The following is a 26059-nucleotide window of genomic DNA, read 5'->3' as shown; positions in this document are numbered from 1 at the left end:
TCGGTCATATCTTACACAAACTGTGGGGTCGTTGGAAGTCATCCCTACCTTCATTTCTTTGTACCATGGTATGACGGTCAAGGTCTCGGTCGCACAAGGACGATTGACGTGGTACAGCCACGTACCATTAAAGAGTTCAACCACATCAATCCTTGTTCCTTGGAAATCCATTCGTTCCTGGCAGTCGCGCGATCTGGCACCAAACCCAACCAGCTCCTTCCTAATCACGGGCAGGAACATCATGTCTTGTTTGCTCTAAAAACTTCAGCCTCGCGTACACATCTTTGAGAAATTCATTTATTTGGATATCCCTTATTTGGCCTTTTTCACCTATCTTTACCTCATTCCTACGAATATCTTACCCTGAACGTCGTCCTTCGTCTACCACAGAAGTCTACCGAGCTCTCACTGGTCCTCACGATATGTGTGGAAGAGATTCAAGCACTTACTGAGCTATTGTTTGTCCAAATACCCCATCTTGTACTTCAAAGTACCCTCCCGTATACTCTACGTTCAAGCCAAGACCTGCTCGAGCCAGCTCCAACATGGGTGATACCGTCTCAAACACGGAGAAGCTTCCAAGCTCGTCTCCTCTGCCTATCCGCATCATAACGCACAATGTCCGATTCGCAACCGACAACGCCGAGAAGCATGAACGCCTATGGGAGAACCGCCTTCATCACTTAACAGGCCATTTCAAATACCACACACGTCAATTCTTCTCTCCACAGTCAACGCTGGTCTGCATGCAAGAGGTCCTCCATGGCCAACTGCAAGACCTGTCCCGTGAAGCTTTCGGAAGTCCCAGCTCGGCGGCAGACTCAACGAATAGTCCAAGTGACTGGATCCATGTGGGCGTCGGCAGGGATGATGGCAAGACGAAGGGGGAGTACAGTCCAATATTCTTGCGTCAATCCGCCTGGAAATGTATACACACCGAAACTGTATGGTTGAATGAGTCCGGCGAGGTCGGCAAGAAGGGATGGGGTAAGTGTTCCTTTCTTTGACAGACTGTGCCATTGTGGCAATAATCTTTCGCTTTGTTGCCGGTTGCACCAATGCAGCTTTCTGACTGTTTGCAGACGCTTCAAGTATCCGGATCGTGACCTGTGCAGTCCTCGAATCACAAGCGTCCTCGAATCCGTATAAGACAATTCTTGCGCTCAACACACACCTTGATGATCAGGGAGAAATTGCACGTCGTGAAGCAGCCAAGTTAATCCTTCAAGTAGCTACTCGTCTACAATTCAAGTACTTGCCACATTTCACCTTTCTGACCGGAGACCTAAACAGCGAGCCTACCGGAGATGCATACCATGTCCTCAACGCTTCAGGATCCGGCTTTGTGGATGCACGTCGACTGATTGCAGACCATGGTAACGCAGACGGCAAGATCTATGCTTATGGAAATGAGTTGACCTTCACCGGATTCGATGGCGACGGAGCTGCCAAAGGGAAGCAGAGAATCGATTTTGTCCATCTGGGTATCTCGAAGAGTGGTGAAGAGTCGACGGAGCTGGAAAACGCAAAGCAAATGGTTCAGGGGTACGGTGTTCTGCCAAGTCGGTTTGATGACGAGGTCTGGCTAAGCGACCATCGTGCCGTTGTTGTTGATCTTCTTGTGTGATGAAGCAACCTTGGTTTAGATCTTTTGGCATGAGCATGGATTGGCATAGAGAAGCATTAGAGTTGGCGTGTTAGATTGATGATGATACTTTTCCAAGCATGACTTCAACACAAGCCAATCGGAGGCAACATCAGTTTGGTAGTATACGTGTTCATCGTGAGATTATCATTCTTGTGCTGGGTCATCTCTCCTACGGTGCTTAACGGGATAAATTGCTGAATCTAGCATCGTACCCTGTGACAAAGCTTCGATCTTCTCCGGGCCAGTCTTTCGGCATGTACTGATGTTACTGCTAGCAGCTCGCTATTATTTCGCGTCGCGCGCATCACCCAAGACACACTCGCTCCCAAGTTCAAGACAACCTTGTTATCAGACATTGAGATCGGTCTTTCGTATCATAACGTTTCGTGCACCTCGTCGCGTTGCCGTGCCATCACACATCCTCAACGACCATTCCGCCTGCCCACTCGCTATTCGACTGAGGTTCCAGCTCCAGCGATACCGGACTTGCCTCCTGGTTGTGGACCACAGGCGGGTAGAAGTTTCTGCACTTGGCGCAGATGGTCCATCCAACGGTCGTGGCATTACGATGCGTCAAGGCCAATTGCATCTTCAGCTGGGCGATTTCTTGTTGCAGCTTGCTCACTTCGCATTTGCGCTTTTGGCGAAACACGCTCTGGGCTTTGCGATTCTGCTCGCGACGTCGATGTTTGCGGTCCTGTGCGGTGGGGAGGTTCGGGATGAGCACGCCGCGGCCGGACATGGCTGTGGTCGACTGCGGCTCTTTGCGGGAAGACGTTGAGGGGAAGTACGACTCAGAGAAGGTTGTCTGTTGCGTGGTGGTGGATGAGGTGTCGGAGATGACGCTTTCGGCAACGCTTGCTGCTCGATGGTGGGTTTCTTGTGGCATGGTCGTGGTGCTCCCATCGTCCAAAAGAAGGAAATCCAGGAAGGCGTCTGAGTTGGAGTCTGCGAACGCGGTGGGAACGTAGGACCAGTCGTACGAATAGGAGTCGGGGAGCGTGGCGGGTGAGTAGAAGGTGTTGATAGATTGATCTGAGTGCTGCATGGTGGGATAGATGGCTGTCATCCTGTTTGATCTGAGTGTGCTCGAACTCGAGCTGGGGTTCGTTGCTCTTGAGTTGACCTTTCGAGGGATGTAGTCAAGTGTACTGGCTTTGGGTGATACTGGCTGGACATGTACTGATGGATGGATTGCTATCGAGGTTCTTGAATGCGCTGATGTTGCCTTTTGTTGTGCTGGTGTAATCGTCTTTGTTATTTCCCCTGTCCAGATGACTGTCCTGTGTGGTATTATATCTCTCGAGTTCATCGTGACGTGTGAACCTGGTTTCTTGTTCCAGTGAAAGTGACGCAGAGTTACAGCATGAGGCTGAAGGGGAGGAGTTGAAGACACGTGAAATTCGGGACAACCCCACGACCATACCTTTGTTTGGAAACGGGGCGGAGGGTCACTGATTCGTAATAACCCCCAGGCCTTGCCCTTTTGTTCCATGTCCAAGACTTGGCTTGCATCGTGACGAACACGAACACGACGGAACGGCCAATAGGTTAGTAATCTCATGCAATCGAACAGATTGCGCTGACCAGTGAAAGACTCAATGACGGGAGATTTGCAGACCTTGCTTGGGAGGAATCGGTAATCAGCCCTTTTGGTCGGATTAATTCCTCGAAGGAATCTGTCAAACTCGTAGGCATGCCCTTGTGGCTTGCTGTGAGTCTGGGGTATTCAACGGCACTTTCTTCCACGATAGAGAATACGGCCAGCTGCCAGGGTCAGTTGACCATGGGGTCGCCGTACCTGGCTGACTAGATTAGTGAGTTGATGATAGCATACATGATTCCCATCTAAGCGAGACCAACAGGCCACAATCCCCGGACTCTATCCGCAGTGCGTGAATTAGTAATTGGAAGAGTGTGCTCAATGTGAAGGTGTTTGGCAAGGAAAGAATGCAAAGGGGATATGGAGTACATTCGTTGTGTGTTGAAGATGACAATGACGTACCTCCGACAATGGGGGGTTTGACCGCCATAACCGCTGATTAACCGAGAATATTCAGTCACTGGTAGTATCAGTCTTTCAATCATAGCCACCCTCAATGTCTGAATGCGACAGCCATGTTATCCTTACCCATAGTAGCCACCCATGCTACAACTGTACCAGCTCGTTCCTGAAGGTGTCACTCCTTCCTACAAGGGCCGTTGAGCTTACCACACACTGCTGTCCGCTTCCAGGTTGCTGCCACCATCCGAGTCACGTATCGAGATAGCTTATGGTTAGCCGATCGAGGATACAGTACTCTACATGGCTTAACTTCCCTTGTCATCCTGCCGGCGGCCGAACTCCATGCCTCAAGGCTACCTGGGACACGGCGCAGGAACCGAAAGCTTCTAAGGTCGCTACGAAAATCATCTATCCTTGTTGTTATTCTTACTTACGATGCATACGAGGAACCATTCTGACAGCAGATTGCAGACCAAATGGGGTTCTTTGGCTCATCCGAGTGCCATTCTTGAGCAGTTCTGCCGCTGCGACAAGCCTCGTTCGTTGTTCACGACTTATGCAAGGTCGTATCCATCTTGTTTATTAGGCTCATTCTCAGAAACCCATAAGCTCTGCTGTATCAAGTTCAACTGCTTGGACGACCAGGCCAGCCATCGGGATCCTGGTCGTGCCTGGTCCCTTGGCCTACTTAAACTTGACTTCCCTTCCTAGAAAGTCATATCTGCTTCTGGTCATGTTCTCATTTCGCACAATATGCTGAATCTGGTAACATACTTCACATCTTTTGTGAGAGGTTTGCCTCGGCATAATGAATGACCGCATCATGAAGCGCATAATGATGTCTTATGCAAGTGTCACTGCCACGTGCGCGTCGTATCTCGTACGTGTCCAAACGAGTGCGCCAATCAAGCCGTCTCTATCTCGCAGCAAGGCACTGTTTAGGAATAGAACACGGCAGCCGAGAGGTCCATCTTCCAGGCTAAAATACCGATCTCTGACACCTGGACGTGGCTGTTGAAGCCTTCTACTTCTCTATTCAACGGATCCCCCCGGTTCTTTCGCTGTTGGATAGTTGATTACTGTTTGATTTCTGCCTGTTTTCCGGAACATTGACTGACTCCTGCTCCGCTTGGGTCTGGTTGTGATTCAGCTGTATATATCATTCGCTTCCAGCAGTACATATCGACGGCAACTTTGGTCTGAGGGATTTCCTGGCCACCAGCAAATCAACAATCTACCACTTCGTCAACGACCTCAGCACATCCGCAATCATGCCCTTTCAATTCCCGGAGATCGTGAGCACATACCGCTTCTGGGCGATATCGTCCTCAATAACCTCTGTACTGCTGGTCAAATTGGCTCCGTCGATATCGATATCCCGATCATATGGGTGGACTGCCGCAGCATTATTCCTCCTGCACTTGACAATATGGTTCGTCTACAACACATTCATCTACCCACGATTTGTCAGTCCTTTGCGCCATCTACCGACTGTGCCCGGTGGCAGTAGAATCAATGGCCACTGGATGACACTCCTGAAAGAGCCATCAGGCATTCCGATGCGAAAGTGGGCGAACGAGATTCCGAACAACGGCCTCATTCGTTATCTTCACCTCTTCAACCGAGAACGTCTTCTCCTCACTAGCCCCCAGGCTCTTAGCGAAGTCTTGACGCTGAAAAGCTATGACTTTGTCAAACCCGAACTCCTCCGCCTCGGCATTGGACAGGTTCTCGGTGTGGGAGTGCTTCTTGCGGAAGGTGACGAGCACAAGGTGCAAAGAAAGAACTTGATGCCCGCATTCCACTTCCGCCACATCAAGGAACTCTACCCAATCTTCTGGAACAAGTCGCAAGAAATGGTCCGATGCATCCAGACCGAACTTAAGAGCTCGACCGACCCGAATCCATTCGTCGAGGTTGGTGAATGGGGCAGCCGCGCCACCCTGGACATCATCGGCGTAGCAGGCATGGGCCAAGACTTCAACGCCTTACAGGATCCTACAAATGAACTGAATCGCGTCTACCGAGCCGTCTTCCAACCCGACCGAACCGCCCAGATCCTTGGGGTTCTACAGTTCTTCCTCCCGCATATCATCCTGCGCAATCTACCCGTGGACCGCAACAAGAGCGTCAACGCCGCCAGCAGTGTCGCCCGCAACACATGCCGCAAACTCGTCGAGCAGAAGAAGTTGCGCCTCGCCAACAAAGAGCCCATGCAACAGGACATCATCTCCGTAGCTCTTGAGTCCGGCGGTTTCACGGACGAAGAACTCGTCGACAACATGATGACATTCCTGGCTGCCGGGCACGAAACCACAGCTTCAGCATTTACCTGGGCAACCTACGCGCTCTGTCAACACAAGGACATCCAGTCTCGTCTACGCGAGGAGATCCACCAGCACATTTCGGGTCTTGACGCAACGGACATCACTCACGACGTTATCGACAACATGCCCTTCCTGCACGCCGTGTGCCAGGAGGTGTTGAGGTTGTGGGCTCCTGTACCCCTGACAATCCGCGATACCGCTGTCAACACGAGTATCCTGGGCGAATTCGTGCCCAAGAGCACCAAGATCATTATCGCACCGTGGGCCGTCAATCACAATGTCGAGTTGTGGGGTGAGGATGCTGCGGAATTCAATCCCGATCGGTGGATGGCCGCTGGCCAGGCCAACGCTGGTGGCGCGGTGAGTAATTACGCTTTCTTGACGTTCTTGCACGGACCCCGAAGTTGTATTGGGATGAAATTTGCTGTCGCTGAGTTCGCGTGCTTGCTCGCTGCGTTCGTGGGGACATGGGAGGTCGAAATGGTTGAACCGGATGAGAAGATTGAAGTCAAGGGTGGTATTACTGCGAGGCCGAGGAATGGTATTAGAGTGTTCCTCAAGAGTGCTGGTGGTTGGGGGCGTTGAATCCTTTCTTGTTGATAACTAATGGGCTGCAGCTGCATATATGTTCTGACTTCCTGACTTGGACGGCGAGATGTGATAGATGCACGATGTTACGAAGCATGCAATGGGTTTTTGAAGGGCTTTTCATCCTCAGGAAATTTTGTACAGTGGCAGCTATGATACTCGTACAACCCCAGCTCAATACTATTGTTACATGGTCATGCTCCTCGCTCGCTTTTGTAGCACATATTGTTCGGTGACAGTCATTATCGTACTCAAGAACGCTCATCCTCGCTCAATTCGCTCAAAGGGCTCAGGTCGCTGACCTCGCTCAGCACACTTTCCTTATCACTGTCATCGCCTTTCTCCTTTTTACTTTTCTTTCCGCACTTGACGTTCTGCTTACCAAACATGTCCTTGAGACTCTGTTGCCCCTTTTCCTTCTCTTTGGCCAACTTTTTCTCTTCTCTTTCCTTTTTCTTCTTCTGCTCTTCTATCTTTCTTTCAAACGCAGCCTGCATCTCTTCTCGCTCTTTTCTGCCCTTCTCGGACAATTCTCGCTCCAGTGTTGTAAAGGCCTCGCCTGCCGGGTCCATTGCCAGCAGACTTTCAAGCAATTTGATCTCCGTGGTCCAGACAGTTTTGTCGTCAATTGTCTTCTTGCCGGTCGGGTCATCCGGATCGGGCCGTTCAGAAGGAGTTTCCAGAATCAATGGCAAGCCATGAAATCGTGAATCGTTCATGATATTGTGGAACGCGCGCAGACCGAGGAAGCCTAGTCCGATGTTTTGATGTAGATCTCTGTGGCTGTTGAAGGGCGCTTTGGAGTCGTTGAGATGCACCGCTTTCAAGTACTTGATACCGACAATATCGTCGAACTCTTTCATCGTCTTTTGAAACGCTTCGGGCGTGCGAAGATCGTAGCCTGCAGCAAAGGCATGACATGTGTCGATACATACTCCGATCCTCGACTTGAGTTCTGGCTTGATCTCAGCAATCACATCGCGGAGGTCGGAGAATTGTCCACCGATCAGGGTGCCATGTCCAGCCATGTTCTCTAAGAGTGGTACGACGGTCTTAGTCTCTGACAGTGCGCGATTGAGGTTTTTAGCAAGCCGACTGACGGCCTCGCCAAATGGTTCCTGCCCGGCTCCACCAGGGTGAAAATTGTAGTAACGTATGCCCAAAGCTTCGCAGCGGTGTAAGTCATCGATGAAAGCATCGTACGATTGTTGAGCCTTGTCTTTGTCTTTGGTGGCTAGGTTGACGAGATATGATCCGTGAGGGACGATGTGCGACATTCCGTCGTATTTGTGCTCGATCAGTGCTTTTCTGAAGGCATCTCGGTTGGCGTCTTGTAAAGGAGGATTCTCCCACTTGCGTTGCGACTTGAGAAAACATGCGAAGGCATTGCCTCCAATGTGTACACAGTTGGTAACCGCATTTTCCACGCCCTTTGCAATACTTGTGTGAGCACCCACATATAGCTTTGAGCCAACGGTACGAGCTGCGAGTGGCATGGCTTCAGCTTCCTTCTCTTCCTTGGTCTTGCGCTTCCGCTTGGGCTTTTTGGGTTCTTCGTCGACGGCAGACTCGTCTCCTTCCTCTTCTTTCTTCTCTTTTGCCTTGCGTTTTCGTTTGGACTTTGCAGGCTCTTCTTCTGGCGCAGGCTCCTCGGCGTCGTCTTCCAAGTCTGCTGCTATCACCTTCTTTGCTTTCCTTCCTCCTGTTCGTTTGGTGGTCTGTGGTGTTTCCTCGATTTTGACTTGCGCTTCTTCCGCGACAGTCAATGTGCCATTCGTCTCGACGGTGACTTCCGTGGTCAGATCTTCTTCGACTTTGAGGGCCACTGCCTTGCGTCTTCCGGGCGACGACTTGGTAGATACGGCAGGGCTTTTTGCGAGGTCGTCAATTGCTTTCGTACGTTTGCTCTTTCTGGGGCTGGGGCTGCTCGCAGTCTGTGTCTCCGCAACGACTGGATCGTCCCGCTTGCGTTTCTTGCTCTCAAGAGACTCTGAGGTTGTACCTGTGGCAATCGCCGGTCCAGCCTTGCGAGGCTTAGGCATGATGACACCCAGGGTCTTGCGCAAACATTGGTTATCCGAATATTGCTCAAGATCCAAAGTGGTGCTTCTTGCTTTGGAGATACTCAAATGTCTATGACGATCCCCATATTTCGCGTCTCAAAACACGCGTATATTGACACGGCAAAACTTCGGGCGCGCTTTCCCGCGGACACAGAAAGTCTTCCGTACGCCAGCACTCTACATTCATAACGTATCTTCGACTCTGAACCACAATCAAAGAACAGCCAAATATTGTCACCGAAAATGACCGACACCGAAGACCCGGACGAGACACCGCAACTCTCAGACTCCGCGACCAGCGATGATGAATCGGGGGAGGAGCGAGTCGAGACTCTCATCTCCGGCAGAGAGAAACGAAAGACCGCCGGCAACCGCTATGACAGAGAGCTGATCGCAGAAGAAGTTGCAGTCGAGGATGAGCCTGACGAAGTCGCGCTCCTTTTCGCTGGTGATGAGGAAGAGGAAGATGAAGAATTCAAGAGCAGTGATGGAGAGGACGATGCAGACATGTCATCTAGCGATGACGATGATCAAGGCCCCAATGCTGCCGTCGATGATATGGAAGGTGAAAGGGAGATAGATAAACAGGCCAAAACTGAGCGAGCGAAGAAGCGAAAAGCGGATCTGGCATTGACAAGTGTTTCTGGACTGAGAAAGAAGCTTAAGACTGATCCTACCAAGCCAGCCCCTGTTGCCGCCCCCGCCAAACCATCCAAGAAGAAAGATCGTGTGACATGGGTCCACGATCCAGACTCGGGTCGGGGTTCTCTACGGAAACAGACGATTGCCCACCGAGCAGAAACGATCGCCCGTCTGAAAGAAAGCGAAGCGCAGAGCAAGAAACTCAAGGCTGTAAGGGAACAGAGGGAGCGAGAACGCGCGAAGGATGCTCCAAAAGAACTCACACAGGCTGATCGGCTGGCGGAAGCAGCAAGAGTCGAAAGACAGAATGCTAAGAGCCTCAATCGCTGGGAGACAATGGAAAAGAAGAGACAGGAAGAACAAGCAGCGAAATTAGCCGCCTTGAAGAACAGAAAGCTACAAGGACCTTATGTCAGTTGGTGGAGCGCAAAAGCCACCTGGGTTGGACCAAAGCTGAGCAAAATTGGCACAAGAGATGCTGGAAATGTGATCGAAGGCGGAACTGAAGGCAAGAAGCGTGGAAGGAAATCAAAGGCAGAACAGCAAGCTGCCAGCAAAGATATGGAGTCTGGTGCGCCTCCAACGGTACCCGAAGGCCAAACCCTGGGCGAAAGAGCGTCAGCGACGCCTGCTACAGAAGCAAAAGAGCCTCCGCCTACGCAGGTTCAGCGAGAGGGAAAGGAAGCAGGCACGGTATCAGGAAACGCAGATTCGACCGTCCTCGTCCCAACAGAAACATCCACAGGCTCAACGGGACCATTACCGCAATCTGCACCCGTGGACACACCAACAGATGCACCCAAACCCACGTCAGGTACTGTGACTGATACCGTTCGAGACGATGCAGCGAGCACAAAGCCCACAGAAGAGAGTCAACAGCAGCCGCCCCTTGCAACTGCGCCATCAGAGCTGGAGAATTCCTTTTTGAAAGGGATTCACGAGTATGCGAGCATGCCAGGAGACAATGCTTCAGAGGGTGAGGCTGTTGGTTCTTCGTTACGAGACAACGACGGGCAAGATAAGGTGCAGCCGAAGTCAGAAGTGCAACAAGTATCGGGGACTGTGCAAGCTGAGCCAGACGAGGTGCAGACTGAACTACCAGAGAAGGATGCATTGTCGCACACGACGGAATCAATACCGACTACCATGTCGCAGCCAAGTTTGAAGCCATCCGCAACAGCACCCAATCCGGATATTCAGATGGAGTCAGATGCGAGCGATCAGGCCAGGACTGTTTCGGCTACAGCAGTGCATCCTGCTACAACGGTGCAAGCAGAATCGACTTCTCTCGAGCCAGAAGCAGCCATGCAAGGTACAACCATCAAATCAGAGAGACAAGAAACGAAACAGGTAGAGGTGCCAGATGTCGTAAAGAGTGAGCCAGAACCAGAGCCTGTCGTGGAATACTCGACCAGAAATCTGGTGCTGCTGGAGAAGTTCGAAGAGCTCTCGACCGAGTCACGCCAGGAATATTCTCTATTCTACAATCATCGAAAGTCATCCAAACCAGTGAAGCACAGTCAAGAGCTGTGTCCTATCACGACACTGCCAGTTCGATATCGAGATCCGTCCACCGGGATAGGATATGCCAATGTCGTTGGGTACAAGAAGCTTCACGAGCTCAAGCAGCACAAGTTTGTCTGGAGCAGTACGCTTGGGTGCTATATTGGCCGAGAAGGAGGAGTTGTTGCGCGCGGTGTACCAGAAGGGTTTGTGAGAAGTAATGATTGACAATAATGAACCAGAAAGATGTGATGTTTGAGTCACTCGGTGGTCTGAGGGTTCCCAATAGCGGCCGCGATCCAGAAATCCTTATCACAACCATATCCGGCGACTTTTGAACATTCTTAGCTGTGAGAACGTTGTGGCAGCGCTGATGAAGATGAGGAGATATCTTGGATGCCATAATCACCATCTCCGTTCCAGCCAGCCATACTGCAAGAAAATACCACGGATAGATTCCAGCTGAAAGGCTGTGAGGCTGTGGTGCTGTGGTGCTGGTCAACTTGGTGAGGCTGACGAAAGCGACAAATACAGGCCGGAAATGCAAATCATGGTCTGTGTGCCTGGCCGGAAGTGGCCTTTGGTGGATTCTTAAGCCTAGGACTTTTGGTGGGTGGCTTGAAGCTAAAGGTGCCGGGCCGCCATTTCAAGGGCCCCCAGTAAGACTTTGTCTGGAATCAGTTTAGCTGTCCTCGGCTGATTTAGGGGCGCAGTCTGGCATTGTTGTCCGCCCATGTCATAGGCACAAGACCATCGCGGAAGCAGATGCGGTGTATCTTTAGTCGTGTTCCCCATGCACGTCTGGACCTCGACTTACCTTACCTTCATGCAACATCTCATCCATCCATATATTGGATCTCACCGCCCTCGATGGGCGACACAACAGCACATGGGAAATCGCCTGGCCGTAGAGTTTCCCGACCTACAAGTAAACCATTGAAGCGCAGAAGTCTCGTTACCGGTGACTCGAATGCCCCTCGCGTTGTGACTTCAACCGCCGACAACAAAGACAAAGAGATGGCGGCCAGTTTCTTGCAATACTGGTATGACAGGCGACACCCTGCCATTGAAGGAGTGTCCAATACTAACGACGTCCAGTGCCATGTGCGAGAAACAAATCACGACTCCCTCAAACTCCATCCTCTACTGCAGCGAAGCGTGAGTCATGTTGACCGCCCTTGCTATGAGAACCCTCACTGACACTTTCATGGGTAGATGCCGCCGCAAAGACACAGCAAAGCCTCTCTCAGCGTCAAACTTGACCTCCCCGTACAATGAATACTCACCATCGTTGTCTCGACCGACCCTGCCCTCGCGCATGTCGAGCACGAGTCCAGATTACTTCAGATCCACCAACCGGATACCCTCCGACATCCACCACCACAAGTCAGATCTCGACCCAACCGAGTGGAAGCCCAAATTAGCACACCGCGGCGCCTCCGAGGCGTTTCGCTATTTGTCTCGTTTTCACCAGACAATGATGGACGGCGACGCTGCCCCACAACACGTTCACCGCCATAAGAGCAGCGCAAGTGCAAGTCTGAGCATGATGACCACGCCGAGCCTGGGAAACACGCCGACCACAACGTCGTCGAGTTTCGACAGTGCGTACTATGGATTGAGCAGTTTCAGTTTCAGCACGCGCCCGCTACCTCCGCGCCAGAACCCGATGTACTCGACCAGTGCGAACGGGAAAGGCATTGACCTCGTGACGCCGCATATTGCGCCCTCGCTGGATGCTACGGTCGCCATGTCTGTGCCTGGCACAATCACCTTCGACGAGGACCTTTGGGGAAAGAAGGTCATTGTGCCTGGGTCGACGCCTCGTAGCGGAGATGGGAAAGGTCTGGGCGCATTGTTCTGTAAGGAGGAGTAATGATGTTCTAGTCCAAGGGGACTCTCCTGGCTTCTCAATGAGCGCGCTAGATTCGTCTTAACGACCTAGACGGAAACATGGCTATGGTAGATAGACCCGGAGTAGACAGGTGAAGGTCATAAATCTCCATCGTACGCTCGACCATCGATTCAAGACGGATTTTGCAATCTGCATTCAAGGTGTACAAGTACATGAAACGCGTACACATCCTCATCACAAACCCCGTCATGCAAGATTCATGGACTCAAAGTAGAAACGCCCGCAAGACACCCTCGCATTGAAGCCTGGAAGATCTCAAGAGCCGGCATATCCCCAAAAGCCATTTCAAGAACATTCAAGCGCCCGGCGTCGTGCCCGTACCTCTCCCACTGATCAACTCGCCATAGCGACCCCTCTGTTGCGTCGTATCATAAGCATTCAGCACTCTCATCTGCTGCCCAGTCTCATCGCCCGCCGAAAATGCGTAACCCCTTTGTTTCCTCATCCTCTGCACCTGCCGCACCTTGCGTACCGCTTTCTGGAATTGTTCCATACGAGGCCGGTAATCCTGAACATTGTACTTCTGAATCTCCTGGACGTGATGGTACGTCTGCGGGAAGTACATGCGCTTGGCGTACTTCCAGGCAAAGTCCCGTAGCAGACACACCGGCGGAAGCACCAAACACAAGGCATAGAAAGCAGGCGATGTAAACATCACCGGAATTATGCCCTCGAGCTCAGTTGAAAAGCCCTTCCCAATATTCGGCGCGGCGTACGAGTAAGCGGGGATCAATGCCAGCCAAATCACGAAGGACCCCGGGATTGCGATGACAGTGTACTTTGTCCACACGTTGGTGATGAGGGCGGCTTTCCCAAGCACAACCAACAAAATCGCCGTGTACGTTGACGTGCCCCAGAGCCAGTGCCCGCCGATCTTGCCGTTCGACAAAATCAAATCGTCATAAAAGAAGTAAGAGGAGAAAATGTACGCCAAGATGGAGTGATAGAACCCGTTGGCGACCCACGACCAGAATGAGTGCATGCGGAAAAACAGGCCCTTCTGCGTCAACTGGTAGAGTTGCGGGTAGCGGTCCAACAGCCTTGCGGAAATAAATTGGTCGAAGACGCCCATAGCGAAAGGTGGTAGAACCGTGAAAAGGACGTTGTAGAATGACAATGTCCAGGACTCGTAGATGGTTTGGCCTGAAAAGGCGTTTTGAAAAGAATACTTATCACACGTTAGCAATGTCCAAATGTGATGGATGCAGAGGTCAACTTACCCAGAACTGTGTCATGAACATAGCGATGTTCTTGTAGAAAGAATACAATATGACCTTGCTAATACGCTGGTAGCTCCATGCTCCATGGACCAGGAGCAGTTTTCTGAGGAAACGGAACTGTCCGATCGAGACGTCGGCGCTGCGAGCGGCTTGAAGACCTTCGACACCACTGATACCAACACCGACGTGCGCTGCTTGGATCATAGACACGTCATTGGCGCCGTCCCCAACCGCCAGAAGTAAGGCCTTGAGGTGGCGCTTGACAAGCTTGACAACAAGCGCCTTCTGCAGAGGAGACACGCGGCAGCATATGACAGCCTTGCACATTACTGCTAGGTCGAGGAAAAGTTTTTCCATGTCCTTTTCCAAGGCGAATGTGAGCGACTTTCCGTCAATGACCAGCGCAAGCGTGTCATATTCGCCGCCGGCGGCTTGATTTCGAACCGCGTCATACTTCTTCTGCAAATTGTCTCTTGTTGCCGTGGAATTGCCCTCGTTAACGATCAGTAGCGTCATGTCTTCACTGATCAGTTTACAACTCATGCCGATATTGATGGCAGTTTCCTGTCTATCGCCGGTCAATACCCAGACCTTGATGCCCGCTGTCTGAAGTGTGTGGATGGTCTCGGGTACGCCATCTTGTAGACGATCTTCAATAGCCGTGGCACCCAGCAGGTACAAGTCATGTTCGATGATTTCAGCGGCCTTGTCAAGCTCTTCGGCACGATTCCCACCCACGGTCGTAGCGGCTCGATCATAGACTTGTCGCCATTCCCGATATTCTTGTTCTGGTACTTCACGCATTGAGAGACAGAGTGTCCGTAGACCTTCCGTAGCATAATCTTCCAGTTGCTGCAGTGTCACATCCACTGTGGGATTCTCCTTTGCCAGTCTTTCGAGAATGACGGTATCAGCTCCTTTACAATAGATTCTTATCTTACCATCTGGGCAGCGGAAGATGGTTGACATCCTTTTTCGAGTGGAGTTAAATTCGCACACAGCCAACAGCTCGTATTCGACTTCCCGTCCGTCAATCTGTACGAAAACTGACCGCGGTTTTCGATCCACGAACTTGTACCCTAGTTCGACGGCACCTTCAACCAGTGCACCTTCGTCTGGAGACGCAGCTTGATACCTGATTTCGGACTTTTCGTCTTTTCTTTCTGGAATGACAGTGTGACAGACTGCCAGTAGCGTGAGAAATTGATCGATGGCCGAGCTTGTCGGATGCGACTTCAAGTTCTCCTTCAGTTGCTTGAAAGTATGGAAGCCGCTCGTATCGTCAGGAGACTCTGCTTTTCGATCTTCAGGCACAACGCCCGCATACTGAATGCCACCAATTGTGCATATACGAAACTCCATCATGTTACAGGTCAAAGTCCCCGTCTTATCTGAGAAGATGTATTCAATTTGTCCCAACTCCTCCACCAGCGATGACGTTCGACATACTGCAGGAGTGTCGGTTTCGCTGTAGTATATGTCCAAATCGTTGCTAATGAGAAAGGCTTGGTAGTACTTCACAAGCTCGATTGTCACGAACAGTGACAGAGGAACTAGATTCGAGTATAACACCCAATAAGTGAACATGTCCAAGAAGAATTGTGAGGCCGCATTGAAGCTGCCATAATCCAGATAGGTCAATTTTTGGCCGGCGGTTGATCTTACAATGATATCGCCGATAGTACTGATCAGACTAAGAACCAGCAATACAGCGATGAGCATCAAGATCTGCTTGTTAAGCATTCGCTCGACATCGGTACGTTTGATAGGCGTGGCGGTCGCATTACGCATCAACTTCGTTTCATGGCCGGTGAAGACAACTACTCCGTATATCCAAGGAGTATTCCTCAGTGTCGCTCCACGCAGCAGTAACTGGTCAGGCTGAAGAGGGAGCTCCTTCTCACTGTTGCTGCCCGACATCTTCAGGGTGGCCTCGTACGTATAGAGACTGCTGTTGGGCTGTTCAGACTTCATCCGTCCTGAAAGTCTTCCCAAGTCTGCAGGGCTGACCAAATGTGCCGTTTCCGGAATCGCTTGTTTGATCTTGAGGTTAGTCTCACCATCGAGATTCGCGGTTTCGATATAGCATAGACCTTCTGGTTCGGAGCTAGCAAGCAGGACCAAGTCGGCCGGAAATGGCTCTTCAGACTCAACTCGTACGATATCACCCACAGCGACATTGATCCATTTCGTGTCGACGAAACTTGAGCCTTTCAGGACATGTGCTCGGGAATCGTTAAGAGCTTTATCCGCAGACTTTCTCTTGTAGTCCTCCACCTGTTCTTTGATTGCGGAGACCAAGAGCACTATCCCCAAGGGAACAATTGTGGTATATCGACTCAGAGGTGTGACGTTTGGAATTTGCTGTAGGATGGCGGTAAACAAGAAGAAGAGGTTGGCATATTTGGAGAACTGCTCCAGCAGAAACTTCGGCAAGAAAGTCACGACATTGTATTTGGCCGTGGAAATGTGATTGTCAACCCATTTATTGGACGCGTTCGCCGAGGGGTTGTTGAGTTGGATGACTCTGGGACCGAGCGTGGACGGGTCGACAGGTTTCCTCCCAAACATGGCCTTGATGTCGTCGAGGTCGAACCTCCTCTTTTCTTTCGCATGATGCTCTTCCTCAATTGATGCGCTATCCACTCTGGCATTGTGTACGCCCGACTCTGTCAACGGTAGGGCCATGTCAGAATAGTTGCTGTCCCGCATGCCCAGCATTCCTTTGGCTTTGTCCATAACACCGCCCATGGACAGCAGACTGCTTCGGTTCTGGCCATGATGTCGTCCGACCACTTTGAAGCCTCCGCCAGGGATGTTCTCGTCCGAGGCATGCCCTCCGCCGTCGTAGTATTTGTATCCGGTGTCATCTTCCACATCCTCCTCCCCGTCCCCATACTTGGCATAATTGTTCAAGTCGGATGTCTGGGAGTAGTTTCGTGCGCCATCATTCATGTAGGGAGCCGTAAAAGGACGCTGGGAAGATGCTGCTACCGGTTGTGCATTGCCTGGCACTGTGGTTGGTCTTCCACCACCAACAAAATCATCGTAACTCGTGGAAGGTCTCGGTTGAGGTTCGTCGGTGTCGTCGATGTTGAAGGCCTGTAATAGTTGCGAGTCATCCACGGGTGGGCGCTCCCCTGTGCTGTAGTAGGGTTGTGAGGACTCTGAGTTGAAAGGATTGTTGTTTCTAGACGCTTCAGGCGCATTGGGCCTCCCGGCCATTTCTCACAGCGTCAAAATGCTGTACGCGGTGAGATTGCACAGCGCTACGATGAATCGTTCGGAAAAGGAGTGTGAGTGTTCTTCAAAAGGCTTGCTGGACAGTCTTCTAAGTAACGTAGAGTGAAGGCATCGGCAGGCGGAGAGTATGTCAGCTTGGGGCCTGAAGCGCAGTGCAGTGCTGTCAACAGGCAATAAAGTGTCGATGCGTGGTCGGAAAGGCGGAGCAGAGCAACGGGCTCAGTGGAGAGGCCCGGTGACAGCTGAATGGCAGCAGCCTTCTAGCGTTTGAGCGCCTAGCCGAGACTAGTGTTACAGGCTTGAAGTGATGAAAGCTGAACCCTGAAAATAGGTGATTGATGCAGGCACTTAAAACACTCAGCGTGCCTCTATCAACTACCTTAAGCCTAAGACTTCTTCCTCATCACTTTTGTAGTGCATTCCACCAAGTATCTACCCTCTCTGATACTCTGCTATTCTCACGAGCGATTGGATCCTGCGTCCACTGCTGAAATGAGATCTGGTGGGGCGATCACCTATCGTTGCACCTAGTGCACTGCCACTCTGTAACCTGACTTGGGGGCGATATTCTGTGCTCCAAGATTGTTGCAAGACACTCGCGAATCTTGTCTATGGTTTCCGGTGGTCGCATGTCTCTTCAGCACCTGATGGCGCGAAGAGTCTTTGTGATTAGCTTATCGACTGCGCAGCATGAGGTCTGCGAAGTCAGAGGACCTCATCTCTCGTTTTCCGCCCTCAATTCAGCAATCAATCCTCCCACATCTCGCTTTGTGGAATCTTCAGCCAATTTCTTGGCCACGATTCCATTGATGTCTCTGCCCTTGGCCAAAGCTGTGTTGATACATTTGAGCAGAACCACGGCATCGACGGCACCTCCTCCCAGTTTGGCAACTTGGCATAATTCGAAATCGTTGACCGTCAGAATCACTTCAGCCTCCCTGACCTGTTCTTCGCTCCGCGTCGCGTCCAGCAGTATGATGTCTCCGCCGTGGTAAAAGCTGAACGTAATGCAGACCGGGTGGTGCATAATACTTAGAGGGACAGGCACTCTCTCGGCCATGGTGTAGATGGTGACATTTTCGCCGTCAACTGACACGTCTGGTCTCCGGAAATGCCGTAGAGCCGCGACAATGGCTATGCAAGAAGCATCGATCAAGCCACCGTCTGCATCCAGAAAGTGCACATCCGCTCGAATCGACCAGCATTTTGCCCCTGCAATGATACATAAGGACTCGGTGTCGATCGCCCTTGACCGCCGGATGGCTTTTTCGAGAATACGCGAGAGAATGAGCTCTTGCTCGTTGGGCCTACGAGGTATATTGTCAGTAGATGTTATACCAACACGTGAGTTGACACAAACCTGCCAACTTCAAATGCCGGGGAGGCAATGGGACTCAGTTCAGTAACAATCGTGAATATGCCTTCGAACTTGCGATCTTCCAGGGGCTTCGTTACTTCCGCCGATACCTGGACGTGTACTCTGCACAATGATTAGTGCGAATTCCTCATCCACGACAGTATCTGCAAACCTCGTTTTCCCTAGGCGAAGAGTCACAGTACCAAAGTCCTCTCCGAACTCTAATTCAAGAGGTCTGTATTGATCTAGGGTTCGGCCATCCACGCGAATTTCTTGTTCTAGGGCTTCGAGGATAAAATTCCGCTCAATGTTGGAAATCTCCACTTCACGAGGCATGCTTGCTCAATGACCTCCACCAAGGTTGTTCCGAATCACTTGCGTGCGAGAACATCGAGCATTGACATGGGTATGTTCTCACGAGAAGATATGGTATGTGCTTCCGAAAGGTTCATCAAACAATATAAAAAAATGGATTGATGAAGATCACGCCGCGACGTTGTCATATGCTCTGCCGTATGAAAATAGTTTATCGTCTACCGCGGACCATGTGAAACGGGCTCACGTGCTCGTCCGAGTCTAGATCTTTTTTCCAATAATTCCAGATTGCTAGCAATCAATCATCTCGTTATCTCTGTACTTTTTGTTGACGACTAGTTTCGCGCTTCAAGATGACGACAGGTACTTCTTCCCGAGTATAAGCACTGTTCAATGCTGACCACCAGAAAGCCCATAGACCGACATTCGACCCTGCACGAGGCAAAGAAGCACAACGAGGTGTCGCGTACCATCAGAGGCTACTTCCTGCGCATACTCTCCTCAAAGTCCGGTGTGTTTAGTTGAAAGATCCCATGTCTAATCTTTTCTAATATCGCCACAGTCAACCGGGTCAAGGCGGAGCGGCCGACACCGAAGAACGAGATCTACGTGCAGAACTCCTTGCTGCAGAGGCAGCACATTTTGCGAAGAATGGGAGAAGCACCGGAGCTGCCAGCAGTCCACCCAATACCGCCAAACGTGAACTCGAAGCCCCTCCAGACGATGACGAGAATGAAGACCCCGATGCGAAGAGACGGCGAATCCTAGAAGAAACTCGTGATATTGACGCAGACTCCGATGGAGGCGACAGCGACAGCAGTGACGAAGAGAGTGACGAGGAAGACGAGACAGCAGAATTGATGCGCGAATTGGAGAAGATCAAACGAGAACGAGCAGAACAAAAAGCAAGAGAAGAAGCCGAGCAAGCAGCACAAGCACAAGAGCAGCGCGAGGAGCACATCGCTTTAGGCAACCCGCTGTTAAACCCCAAAGCTTTCAATGTGAAGCGTCGGTGGGACGACGACGTGGTGTTCAAAAATCAGGCTCGAGGTACAGAGCAAAAGGGTAACAAGGAATTTGTCAATGTGCGTCCAACCTAGATGGTCTCGATCTCGGACCAGAAAGCTAACCATGGTGCAGGATCTGCTACGATCGGACTTTCATAAGAAATTCATGGTAAGTGTTTGCCGCGCCAGAAGCTTTCCAAGGTACTGACTTGGTGTTTAGTCGAAATATGTACGATGATATTTTCGGCAAACCACGAGTTACCAACCAACACCAGCATCACCATTGCGCGCGATCACGCCATTCCGCATCACAGAGTTCAACTGGACCTCGATTAAGCGTTCCTGTTTTCTGGTTCTGCCACCAAACAACCATGCTATGATATCACTCGCGAAGATCTTGATTGCCGGGCCGACGCCATAAGCAATCGGCAACCAAGCTTGTTTTCACAGAGTATGAAAAAAGAAGGTTCTCATACAAAGAAGCTCAAGGAGGTATGTTTTAGTGCTGTGGCTGATGGCGTCGTTATGAGATCGGGATCGGCATTAAAGGAGCAAAGCCACAGGAGAACATTCTCTCGCCAGGGGCAAATGATCTGGCAGTGCTCCGTCAGATCCTTGTTCATCACGTCGGTTGTGGAGAACCGAGCCCTGACAAGAAACAAGGAACGAGGGGCTCGACTCTTTCAGGCCCCCTCCATCCGTGTTCCGATGCAGGTTGCTCGCTACTACCTAATGCGATACGTCAGTGACACAACCCAAGAAACTGAACAGGCTGTACACCATTCAGCAGCACGTACGAGCACCGTTAAAGGAGCAGACTCTGAGGTGCACCCAAGTTTTGGGACAGTGGCATAAAATAATGTGCGTTATAAGTGGGAGAAGGGAGAAAGTGGAAAGACCATGCGCAGTTGGGTCTGAGCGCAGTAGTGACAGTGCGGGGGAGAATTCTGTTTCCTGCCCGACCAACAAGTCACGTCCCTCTCACGACATGAACTCAGCTCAATTCGCTCCCTTGTACACCCGATCGTTGCTTCATGTCTTCTGCAAGGAAAGTTTCCTCTCCATAGCAGACGGAAAAGGAACCAGGCTCGATGCAGTGTTTGGTGCAGCCTCAGATGTCACCGAGCGGCCAGTGATGTGCCTCTTTGGCCCACCTTGAGGCTAGTGAGGCCAGTGCTGTTGAAAGACAGTGACGAAGCTTTCCAAGTTCCTTCAATCACACATGTTCAGCTGTCCTACACCTGTGCCTTGTTCCACGACCCCGCGTCTTTCCAAGTTATTGGTTGATGTCGACATGACTTACGTAGCGGTGGGCGGTGCTTTGAGTCAATACGGTTGTTGCAAACTGACGTGACTGCCATTCACCTGCAAGTAAGCATTGCATGCTCGTCATTGCCCTGTGAATATAAACTGGTCGTATGACCCCTCGCCTGACCCTTTCGACCCTTTTCACATCTACCTGCGTTTTCAAATACACTCTGAAAACTTACTCTTGAACCATTCCATCAAATTACTCATACAACAAACAACAACCAAAAGCAAACATGTCTGGATACAACGACGACAGCTTCGTATGCACCTCACCGATGCGGGTCTGTATCATGTATACTGACTGTCCATAGGGCTCCAGCGGACGCCAGGGTGGTCAAGGAGGCCAGGGCTTCGGCGGCGATGACAGCTACGTATGCGGCTTACCACTGTGTCTTGGTGTCTTATTCTGACTGTACATAGGGCTCCAGCGGCGGAATCCAAGGTCAAGGAGGCCAGGGCTTCGGTGACGACAGCTACGGCTCCAGCGGACGCCAGGGTGGCCAAGGCCAAGGCATCGGCGATGACAGCTACGGCTCAAGCGGACGTGGAGGTCAGAGCCAAGGTCAAGGCATCGGCGATGACAGCTACGGCTCAAGCGGACGTGGAGGTCAGAGCCAAGGTCAAGGCTTCGGCGATGACAGCTTCGTATGCAGCTCACCTATCTACACTTGTATGTTGTATTGACTTTCCAACAGGGCTCCTCCGGTCGCACTGGCGGCCAAAGCGGTGGCTTCGGTGGTGACGACAGCTACGGAGTACGTTTATGAAACTTCTTCCTCACAGTTCCTCCGCTTACATCGACGCAGTCTTCCGGCCGTGGTACTACAGGCGGTGATCAATTTGGCTCTGGTGGCTCAACCGGAGCTGAACAGATCAGCTCTGGCCAAGGATACAGTGGTGATGGCACCTATATCGGCAGCTCTGGCAAGACCGGACTCCAAACTGGTGGTGAGTTCGGTGGTGACCGTCTAGGAGATTCCAACATCGGAGGTGGTGACAACTACGGCTCAAGTGGTCAGACCGGAGGCGGTCTCGGCGGTGATGACAGCTACGGATCTTCAGGTCGCACTGGCGGCCAAAGCGGTGGCTTTGGTGGCGACGACAGCTACGGATCTTCCGGTCAGACTGGCGCTCAAAGCGGTGGTTTCGGCGGTGATGATAGCTACGGATCTTCCGGTCGCACTGGCGGTCAAAGCGGTGGCTTCGGTGGTGACGACAGCTACAGCTCATCAGGACAGACTGGTGGCGACTCATACGGTGGCAGCAACCAAAGCGGTCAGAAAGACTCAACCGCAGGCAAGCTTATGGAGAAGGCCGGTGCCATCTTCGGCAACAAGAACTTGGAGCAGAAGGGTGCTGAGAAGAGAGGTATGGGCGGTGACAACTACTAAGTTGCTCACATGCTGTTGAAACTAGCGACGATACCAGTGATGATGAAATGATCCTCGGTGGCATGACTGCTTGAGCCGGTCCCACCAAAACAGGTCGACGAGCCTGATTATTCATCCATACGTGGACCAATGAACAACTCACATCAATCAATATCATTCCCCCTTCTCATGTTGTACATGCCTACCTATGAAAAGTACTTTATTCACCTGGACATGTTGTCGTAAATGCTGAGATCTTAACTGCGCAGTATAATTGCCCGGAGATCATCTACCTGACCTGTCCTATTTTTCCAAGTTGACATCCAAACAGTCGAAATCCCTCTCTTGGCTGTGCTGCTGCCATTCGTAATCAATCATGCCCGGCTCATGATCCGCCAGACATAAGCATCCCGGATCATGGTATCTCTACCGCAGGAGTATTCCATGGTTGGAGAACCTCGCCCTATGCTTCCATCCCAGCAGGATCCATTACCTCCAGTCACTATCTCGTTGACGTTGACGGCTTGAAGTTCAACGGAAGACTAATCACCGAGTCACTCCTTGCACCCCGCCTCTCCCAACCCACGACACGGATGTCCACACCCCCCTTGTCGTCCCTATACCAGCCAGGTGCGTCGCCACTTTGATTTTGGGATTGGGGTACGGGCAGGCCATCGAGCCATTCATCCAGTCTCCCTTGCGGCAGAGACTTCCACTTGGTAGACTTGATGGACGGGTCTGCAGGCAACAGATCCGGGAAGAAGGTGTCGCATTCAAAGTCTGGTTCGGGCGACCTTTGTTTCGAGAGTTCTGTTGAGCTTGCGAGGGAGGCGTGAGCTCGGACTTGGGTCTGGAGAATGCGCACGTCGAATTCACCGTCACTTTCGCCGTCGGAGTTGCTGTCTGTGTCGGAATCTGGGGCGGGGCGGTCGTGGTGGTTGGAGGAGATGGCGAGGATTTGTTTGTAGATCTCGGCGCCGCCGATGCAGAAAATCTTGTTGATTGATATCGAGGTCGAATTGTTGCTGGTGGGAGCGGATGTTGGAGCGCCTGCTTTTATGGGATCTGGTAGTATGATTGGGGTGGGCTTGGATAGGAGGGTTAGAACTGATGGTAATGACGGGGAGATCAGGATTGGGGCTTGTGCTTGAGTCGAAGGTGGTGGTGTCAGGAATGTGCTTGTGGGATTGGCACCGCTGGGCTTTCTGAGTCGTTGCTTCGTGTGGGATGAGAATTCATGGAGCGACCATTCGCCGTTCTGGGTGTTTGAGGCGCGCAACTCCTTGAGGATGTGTCTGGCGAAGTCGCTTGACTTGGCTCGTGTGATGATCACATTTAGTCGGTTCGAGAGCGGGCGAAACTTGGGAGGGATGCTTTCCCACGTCTTGCGGCCCATAACCACAGCGTTGAGAGTTTGGGTCGATGGTAATGATGTTGTTGATGATGATGGTGAAATCGACGGGGCAATATGAGATGTAGCTTTCCGGAAGAATGCCATATCGGCTTTGATTTGAGGCCATGGGAGCTCTCCTTTATAGCCAATACCCATCGGCGGGTTGAGGCTGGTGGCCACAATGACATAGACGGGTTTTTGGTGGACTTTGATTGGGGTGATGGTCGTCGTTGTCGTCTTAATGATGCGCTTTGTTGGGGACATTTTCTTGGTGTCGGCGTCGTCGTTGGAGTCGAAGGGGTCAGTGAACGTTACTGAGGTAGTGTGCAGTTCCGTTGGCGAGGGCGGTCCTGACAGCGTTGTCGACGGTGGGGTTGCGACCCTCGACATTTTTCTTACTGGCGACCTCGCGCCTAGTTGAGCTTCACAAAAGCTGCAGGATCTTGGTGGTTTCGTTGGGAGCGAGTGTTGCAAGGGAGAAAACACAGTTCGTTCTTAACAGCAGGAGCCAGTAGATGTAGACAACGACATAGACATAGATGACTGAGTGAAGAGGTGAATTGGGATAGAATGACGCTGGCTTGGAGAATACATTGCAAATACCATCTGTTGCGTCGTATCGGTCAGAATGTTACAAAGGCTTTTGGAGCGCAACGTTGAGGTTGTCGCGATCAAGAAAAAGAGGATGCGTTGTCCAAAGGGATCTAGATCGTGCAAACAATGGATGAGGTCAGGCCACTAACTTTATAACTATGATTGACCTGCAGGAGGCATACGAAGCCCTCGTACATTACTCGTCCAGTTGCTCGGGCGGGAATTAAATGCCACGGCAGACTGGAGATTTGAGTGTTCCCCGAAGCCGACATTCACGACGCAGATGAAACAAGCGAACGATCCCTATCCTAACAGAGTCCCAGGGTAAATCAAACCGACGGGCGGAAGATGCGGGTAATCAGCATTGACCTGATTGAGGTGATTCAGGCATCGTGGGACCGATACTATTGGTACCACGGCATCAAGCGAGACGGTTTCAGTCAGTTCGGTACCGCTTTGGTCAACATCCCACAGTCCATCAAGACCCAATCCCAGCGTTGATAGCGGTGATCATTTATTTTACGTCAACCGCAGTCTCGTATCTCTCGAGGAATCTCTTGAATCCATCTTCGACCACTTTGATATCTTCCTCCATCTTTTTTCGTTGTGCTTCGTCGTGTGAATTGTTATCATCCTCATGGTCTTTCTCTAGCGTGTCCAATCCACCAAATAGCCATATCTCTTTCAATGTGCGCGTCAACATCATGATTTCCTCTGCTGCCCGTATCACGGCTGTAGATTCCACATCGAGCTGAAACTGTTGTACCGATGTGTCTGTCAATGATGGCGGAGGTGGCGCCTCCCCTCCCGCACGGGCAGACGCTTGGGCGTCGGTCTCATCTAGTGCGACAGCGAAGATGTTTTCTAGTCTCTTGATCAGAGTTGTAGAAAGGGCCGTGATGCGCGCTGTAACAATATGACATCGTCAGAAGAAAATTCCAAATACACGACGGGCGCTTGAGCGCCTCATCATAGCAGCAATGTTCCCCGCGATGCCTGTCGCTCAAGAAGAGGTCACACACCTTGTAGAAATTTCGCAGTCGGTACAGCATCCGATGTCTTCTCTCTTTTCGTTCCGGCGTCCATCTTGCCAAGTGCACTGCCGCGTCTCCAAGAAAGTTCTTGTGTATGGTCACTGACTCAAGACCAGCAATGCGCCGAGGGCCGAAGCGAGATGGTCTGTTTCACTCGTTCTTTGACAGCCACTGAGCACTGTTGTCAATCACAGAAGAACCAGGTAACTATCATTCTTTCCGTCGAGAAGAACTGCGAATGGCTGGCATTTCGCAACGTTAAAGTTGTGAGGACGAGGACATGGCTGAAAGATCTCGAATCGGAGGGAGGTTGAAGCAGTGTGCCACTACATAGTCTGACATGAAGGTGTTCGTAGCGTCCAAGACATCTGAATGCCCATAGCTTTCGAAGATCATCCGGTGTTGCTACAAACACTGGAGCGCAGGGAAAATACGCAACGAATCATGCGAGGCGCCATCTCGGCACAGCTTGACTCGCCTGCAAATCCAGCTTCCTCCACGACTCTTACTGTACATAAATCATC

The 26059-nt window shown here is 51.3% G+C and overlaps 12 protein-coding genes across 12 annotated transcripts; 6 read left to right on the top strand and 6 right to left on the bottom strand.

Moving 5' to 3' along the window:
* The first annotated feature begins 394 nt into the window (after window positions 1–394).
* On the top strand, window positions 395–1700 carry EDD37DRAFT_377510 (Endonuclease/exonuclease/phosphatase). Its single transcript, XM_062812039.1, has 2 exons — window positions 395–987; window positions 1083–1700. The coding sequence occupies exons 1-2, from the start codon at window positions 546–548 to the stop codon at window positions 1625–1627; spliced, it is 987 nt and encodes a 328-aa protein (XP_062670978.1). The 5' UTR covers window positions 395–545; the 3' UTR covers window positions 1628–1700.
* Window positions 1701–2060: 360 nt separating this feature from the next.
* Window positions 2061–3212, bottom strand: EDD37DRAFT_608548 (uncharacterized protein; the record flags this gene model as incomplete). Its single annotated transcript, XM_062815061.1, has 1 exon — window positions 2061–3212. The coding sequence occupies one exon, from the start codon at window positions 3210–3212 to the stop codon at window positions 2061–2063; it is 1152 nt and encodes a 383-aa protein (XP_062670977.1).
* A 1315-nt stretch (window positions 3213–4527) lies between these two features.
* Window positions 4528–6719, top strand: EDD37DRAFT_628864 (cytochrome P450 monooxygenase). Its single transcript, XM_062816459.1, has one exon. The coding sequence runs from the start codon at window positions 4925–4927 to the stop codon at window positions 6563–6565; it is 1641 nt and encodes a 546-aa protein (XP_062670976.1). The 5' UTR covers window positions 4528–4924; the 3' UTR covers window positions 6566–6719.
* On the bottom strand, window positions 6720–8815 carry EDD37DRAFT_628863 (AP endonuclease 1). Its single transcript, XM_062816458.1, has one exon. It carries the CDS (start codon window positions 8608–8610, stop codon window positions 6820–6822), a length of 1791 nt encoding a protein of 596 aa, XP_062670975.1. The 5' UTR covers window positions 8611–8815; the 3' UTR covers window positions 6720–6819.
* Window positions 8713–11418, top strand: EDD37DRAFT_377362 (YL1 nuclear protein-domain-containing protein). Its single transcript, XM_062812037.1, has one exon. It carries the CDS (start codon window positions 8875–8877, stop codon window positions 11002–11004), a length of 2130 nt encoding a protein of 709 aa, XP_062670974.1. The 5' UTR covers window positions 8713–8874; the 3' UTR covers window positions 11005–11418.
* Window positions 11419–11646: 228 nt separating this feature from the next.
* On the top strand, window positions 11647–12652 carry EDD37DRAFT_649416 (life-span regulatory factor-domain-containing protein; the record flags this gene model as incomplete). The annotated part of the gene is made up of 3 exons (XM_062818135.1): window positions 11647–11819; window positions 11875–11934; window positions 11992–12652. 3 exons carry the CDS (start codon window positions 11647–11649, stop codon window positions 12650–12652), a joined length of 894 nt encoding a protein of 297 aa, XP_062670973.1.
* Window positions 12627–17502, bottom strand: EDD37DRAFT_377399 (phospholipid-translocating ATPase). Its single transcript, XM_062812038.1, has 2 exons — window positions 13912–17502; window positions 12627–13859 (listed from the first exon to the last, which is right to left on the bottom strand). Exons 1-2 carry the CDS (start codon window positions 17134–17136, stop codon window positions 12987–12989), a joined length of 4098 nt encoding a protein of 1365 aa, XP_062670972.1. The 5' UTR covers window positions 17137–17502; the 3' UTR covers window positions 12627–12986.
* EDD37DRAFT_628857 (exoribonuclease like to ribonuclease) lies at window positions 17473–19128 on the bottom strand. The gene is made up of 3 exons (XM_062816457.1): window positions 18684–19128; window positions 18515–18634; window positions 17473–18461 (listed from the first exon to the last, which is right to left on the bottom strand). Exons 1-3 carry the CDS (start codon window positions 18845–18847, stop codon window positions 17870–17872), a joined length of 876 nt encoding a protein of 291 aa, XP_062670971.1. The 5' UTR covers window positions 18848–19128; the 3' UTR covers window positions 17473–17869.
* A 51-nt stretch (window positions 19129–19179) lies between these two features.
* On the top strand, window positions 19180–20071 carry EDD37DRAFT_649413 (Pre-mRNA-splicing factor Cwf15/Cwc15; the record flags this gene model as incomplete). Its single annotated transcript, XM_062818134.1, has 5 exons — window positions 19180–19189; window positions 19238–19337; window positions 19389–19911; window positions 19967–20002; window positions 20054–20071. 5 exons carry the CDS (start codon window positions 19180–19182, stop codon window positions 20069–20071), a joined length of 687 nt encoding a protein of 228 aa, XP_062670970.1.
* A 1159-nt stretch (window positions 20072–21230) lies between these two features.
* EDD37DRAFT_693820 (uncharacterized protein) lies at window positions 21231–22714 on the top strand. The gene is made up of 5 exons (XM_062820070.1): window positions 21231–21404; window positions 21456–21515; window positions 21565–21789; window positions 21840–21899; window positions 21951–22714. Exons 1-5 carry the CDS (start codon window positions 21378–21380, stop codon window positions 22533–22535), a joined length of 957 nt encoding a protein of 318 aa, XP_062670969.1. The 5' UTR covers window positions 21231–21377; the 3' UTR covers window positions 22536–22714.
* EDD37DRAFT_376957 (dihydrofolate reductase) lies at window positions 22708–24686 on the bottom strand. The gene is made up of 2 exons (XM_062812036.1): window positions 24511–24686; window positions 22708–24450 (listed from the first exon to the last, which is right to left on the bottom strand). Exon 2 carries the CDS (start codon window positions 24295–24297, stop codon window positions 23017–23019), a length of 1281 nt encoding a protein of 426 aa, XP_062670968.1. The 5' UTR covers window positions 24298–24450; window positions 24511–24686; the 3' UTR covers window positions 22708–23016.
* On the bottom strand, window positions 24687–25747 carry EDD37DRAFT_376956 (uncharacterized protein). The gene is made up of 2 exons (XM_062812035.1): window positions 25524–25747; window positions 24687–25407 (listed from the first exon to the last, which is right to left on the bottom strand). The coding sequence occupies exons 1-2, from the start codon at window positions 25585–25587 to the stop codon at window positions 25016–25018; spliced, it is 456 nt and encodes a 151-aa protein (XP_062670967.1). The 5' UTR covers window positions 25588–25747; the 3' UTR covers window positions 24687–25015.
* Between the last annotated feature and the right edge of the window lie 312 nt (window positions 25748–26059).

This window comes from Exophiala viscosa (genome assembly GCF_022695815.1).
Source record: "Exophiala viscosa unplaced genomic scaffold EDD37scaffold_4, whole genome shotgun sequence".
Taxonomy (NCBI): domain Eukaryota; kingdom Fungi; phylum Ascomycota; class Eurotiomycetes; order Chaetothyriales; family Herpotrichiellaceae; genus Exophiala; species Exophiala viscosa.
This window is presented reverse-complemented; position numbering and strand designations above follow the sequence as displayed.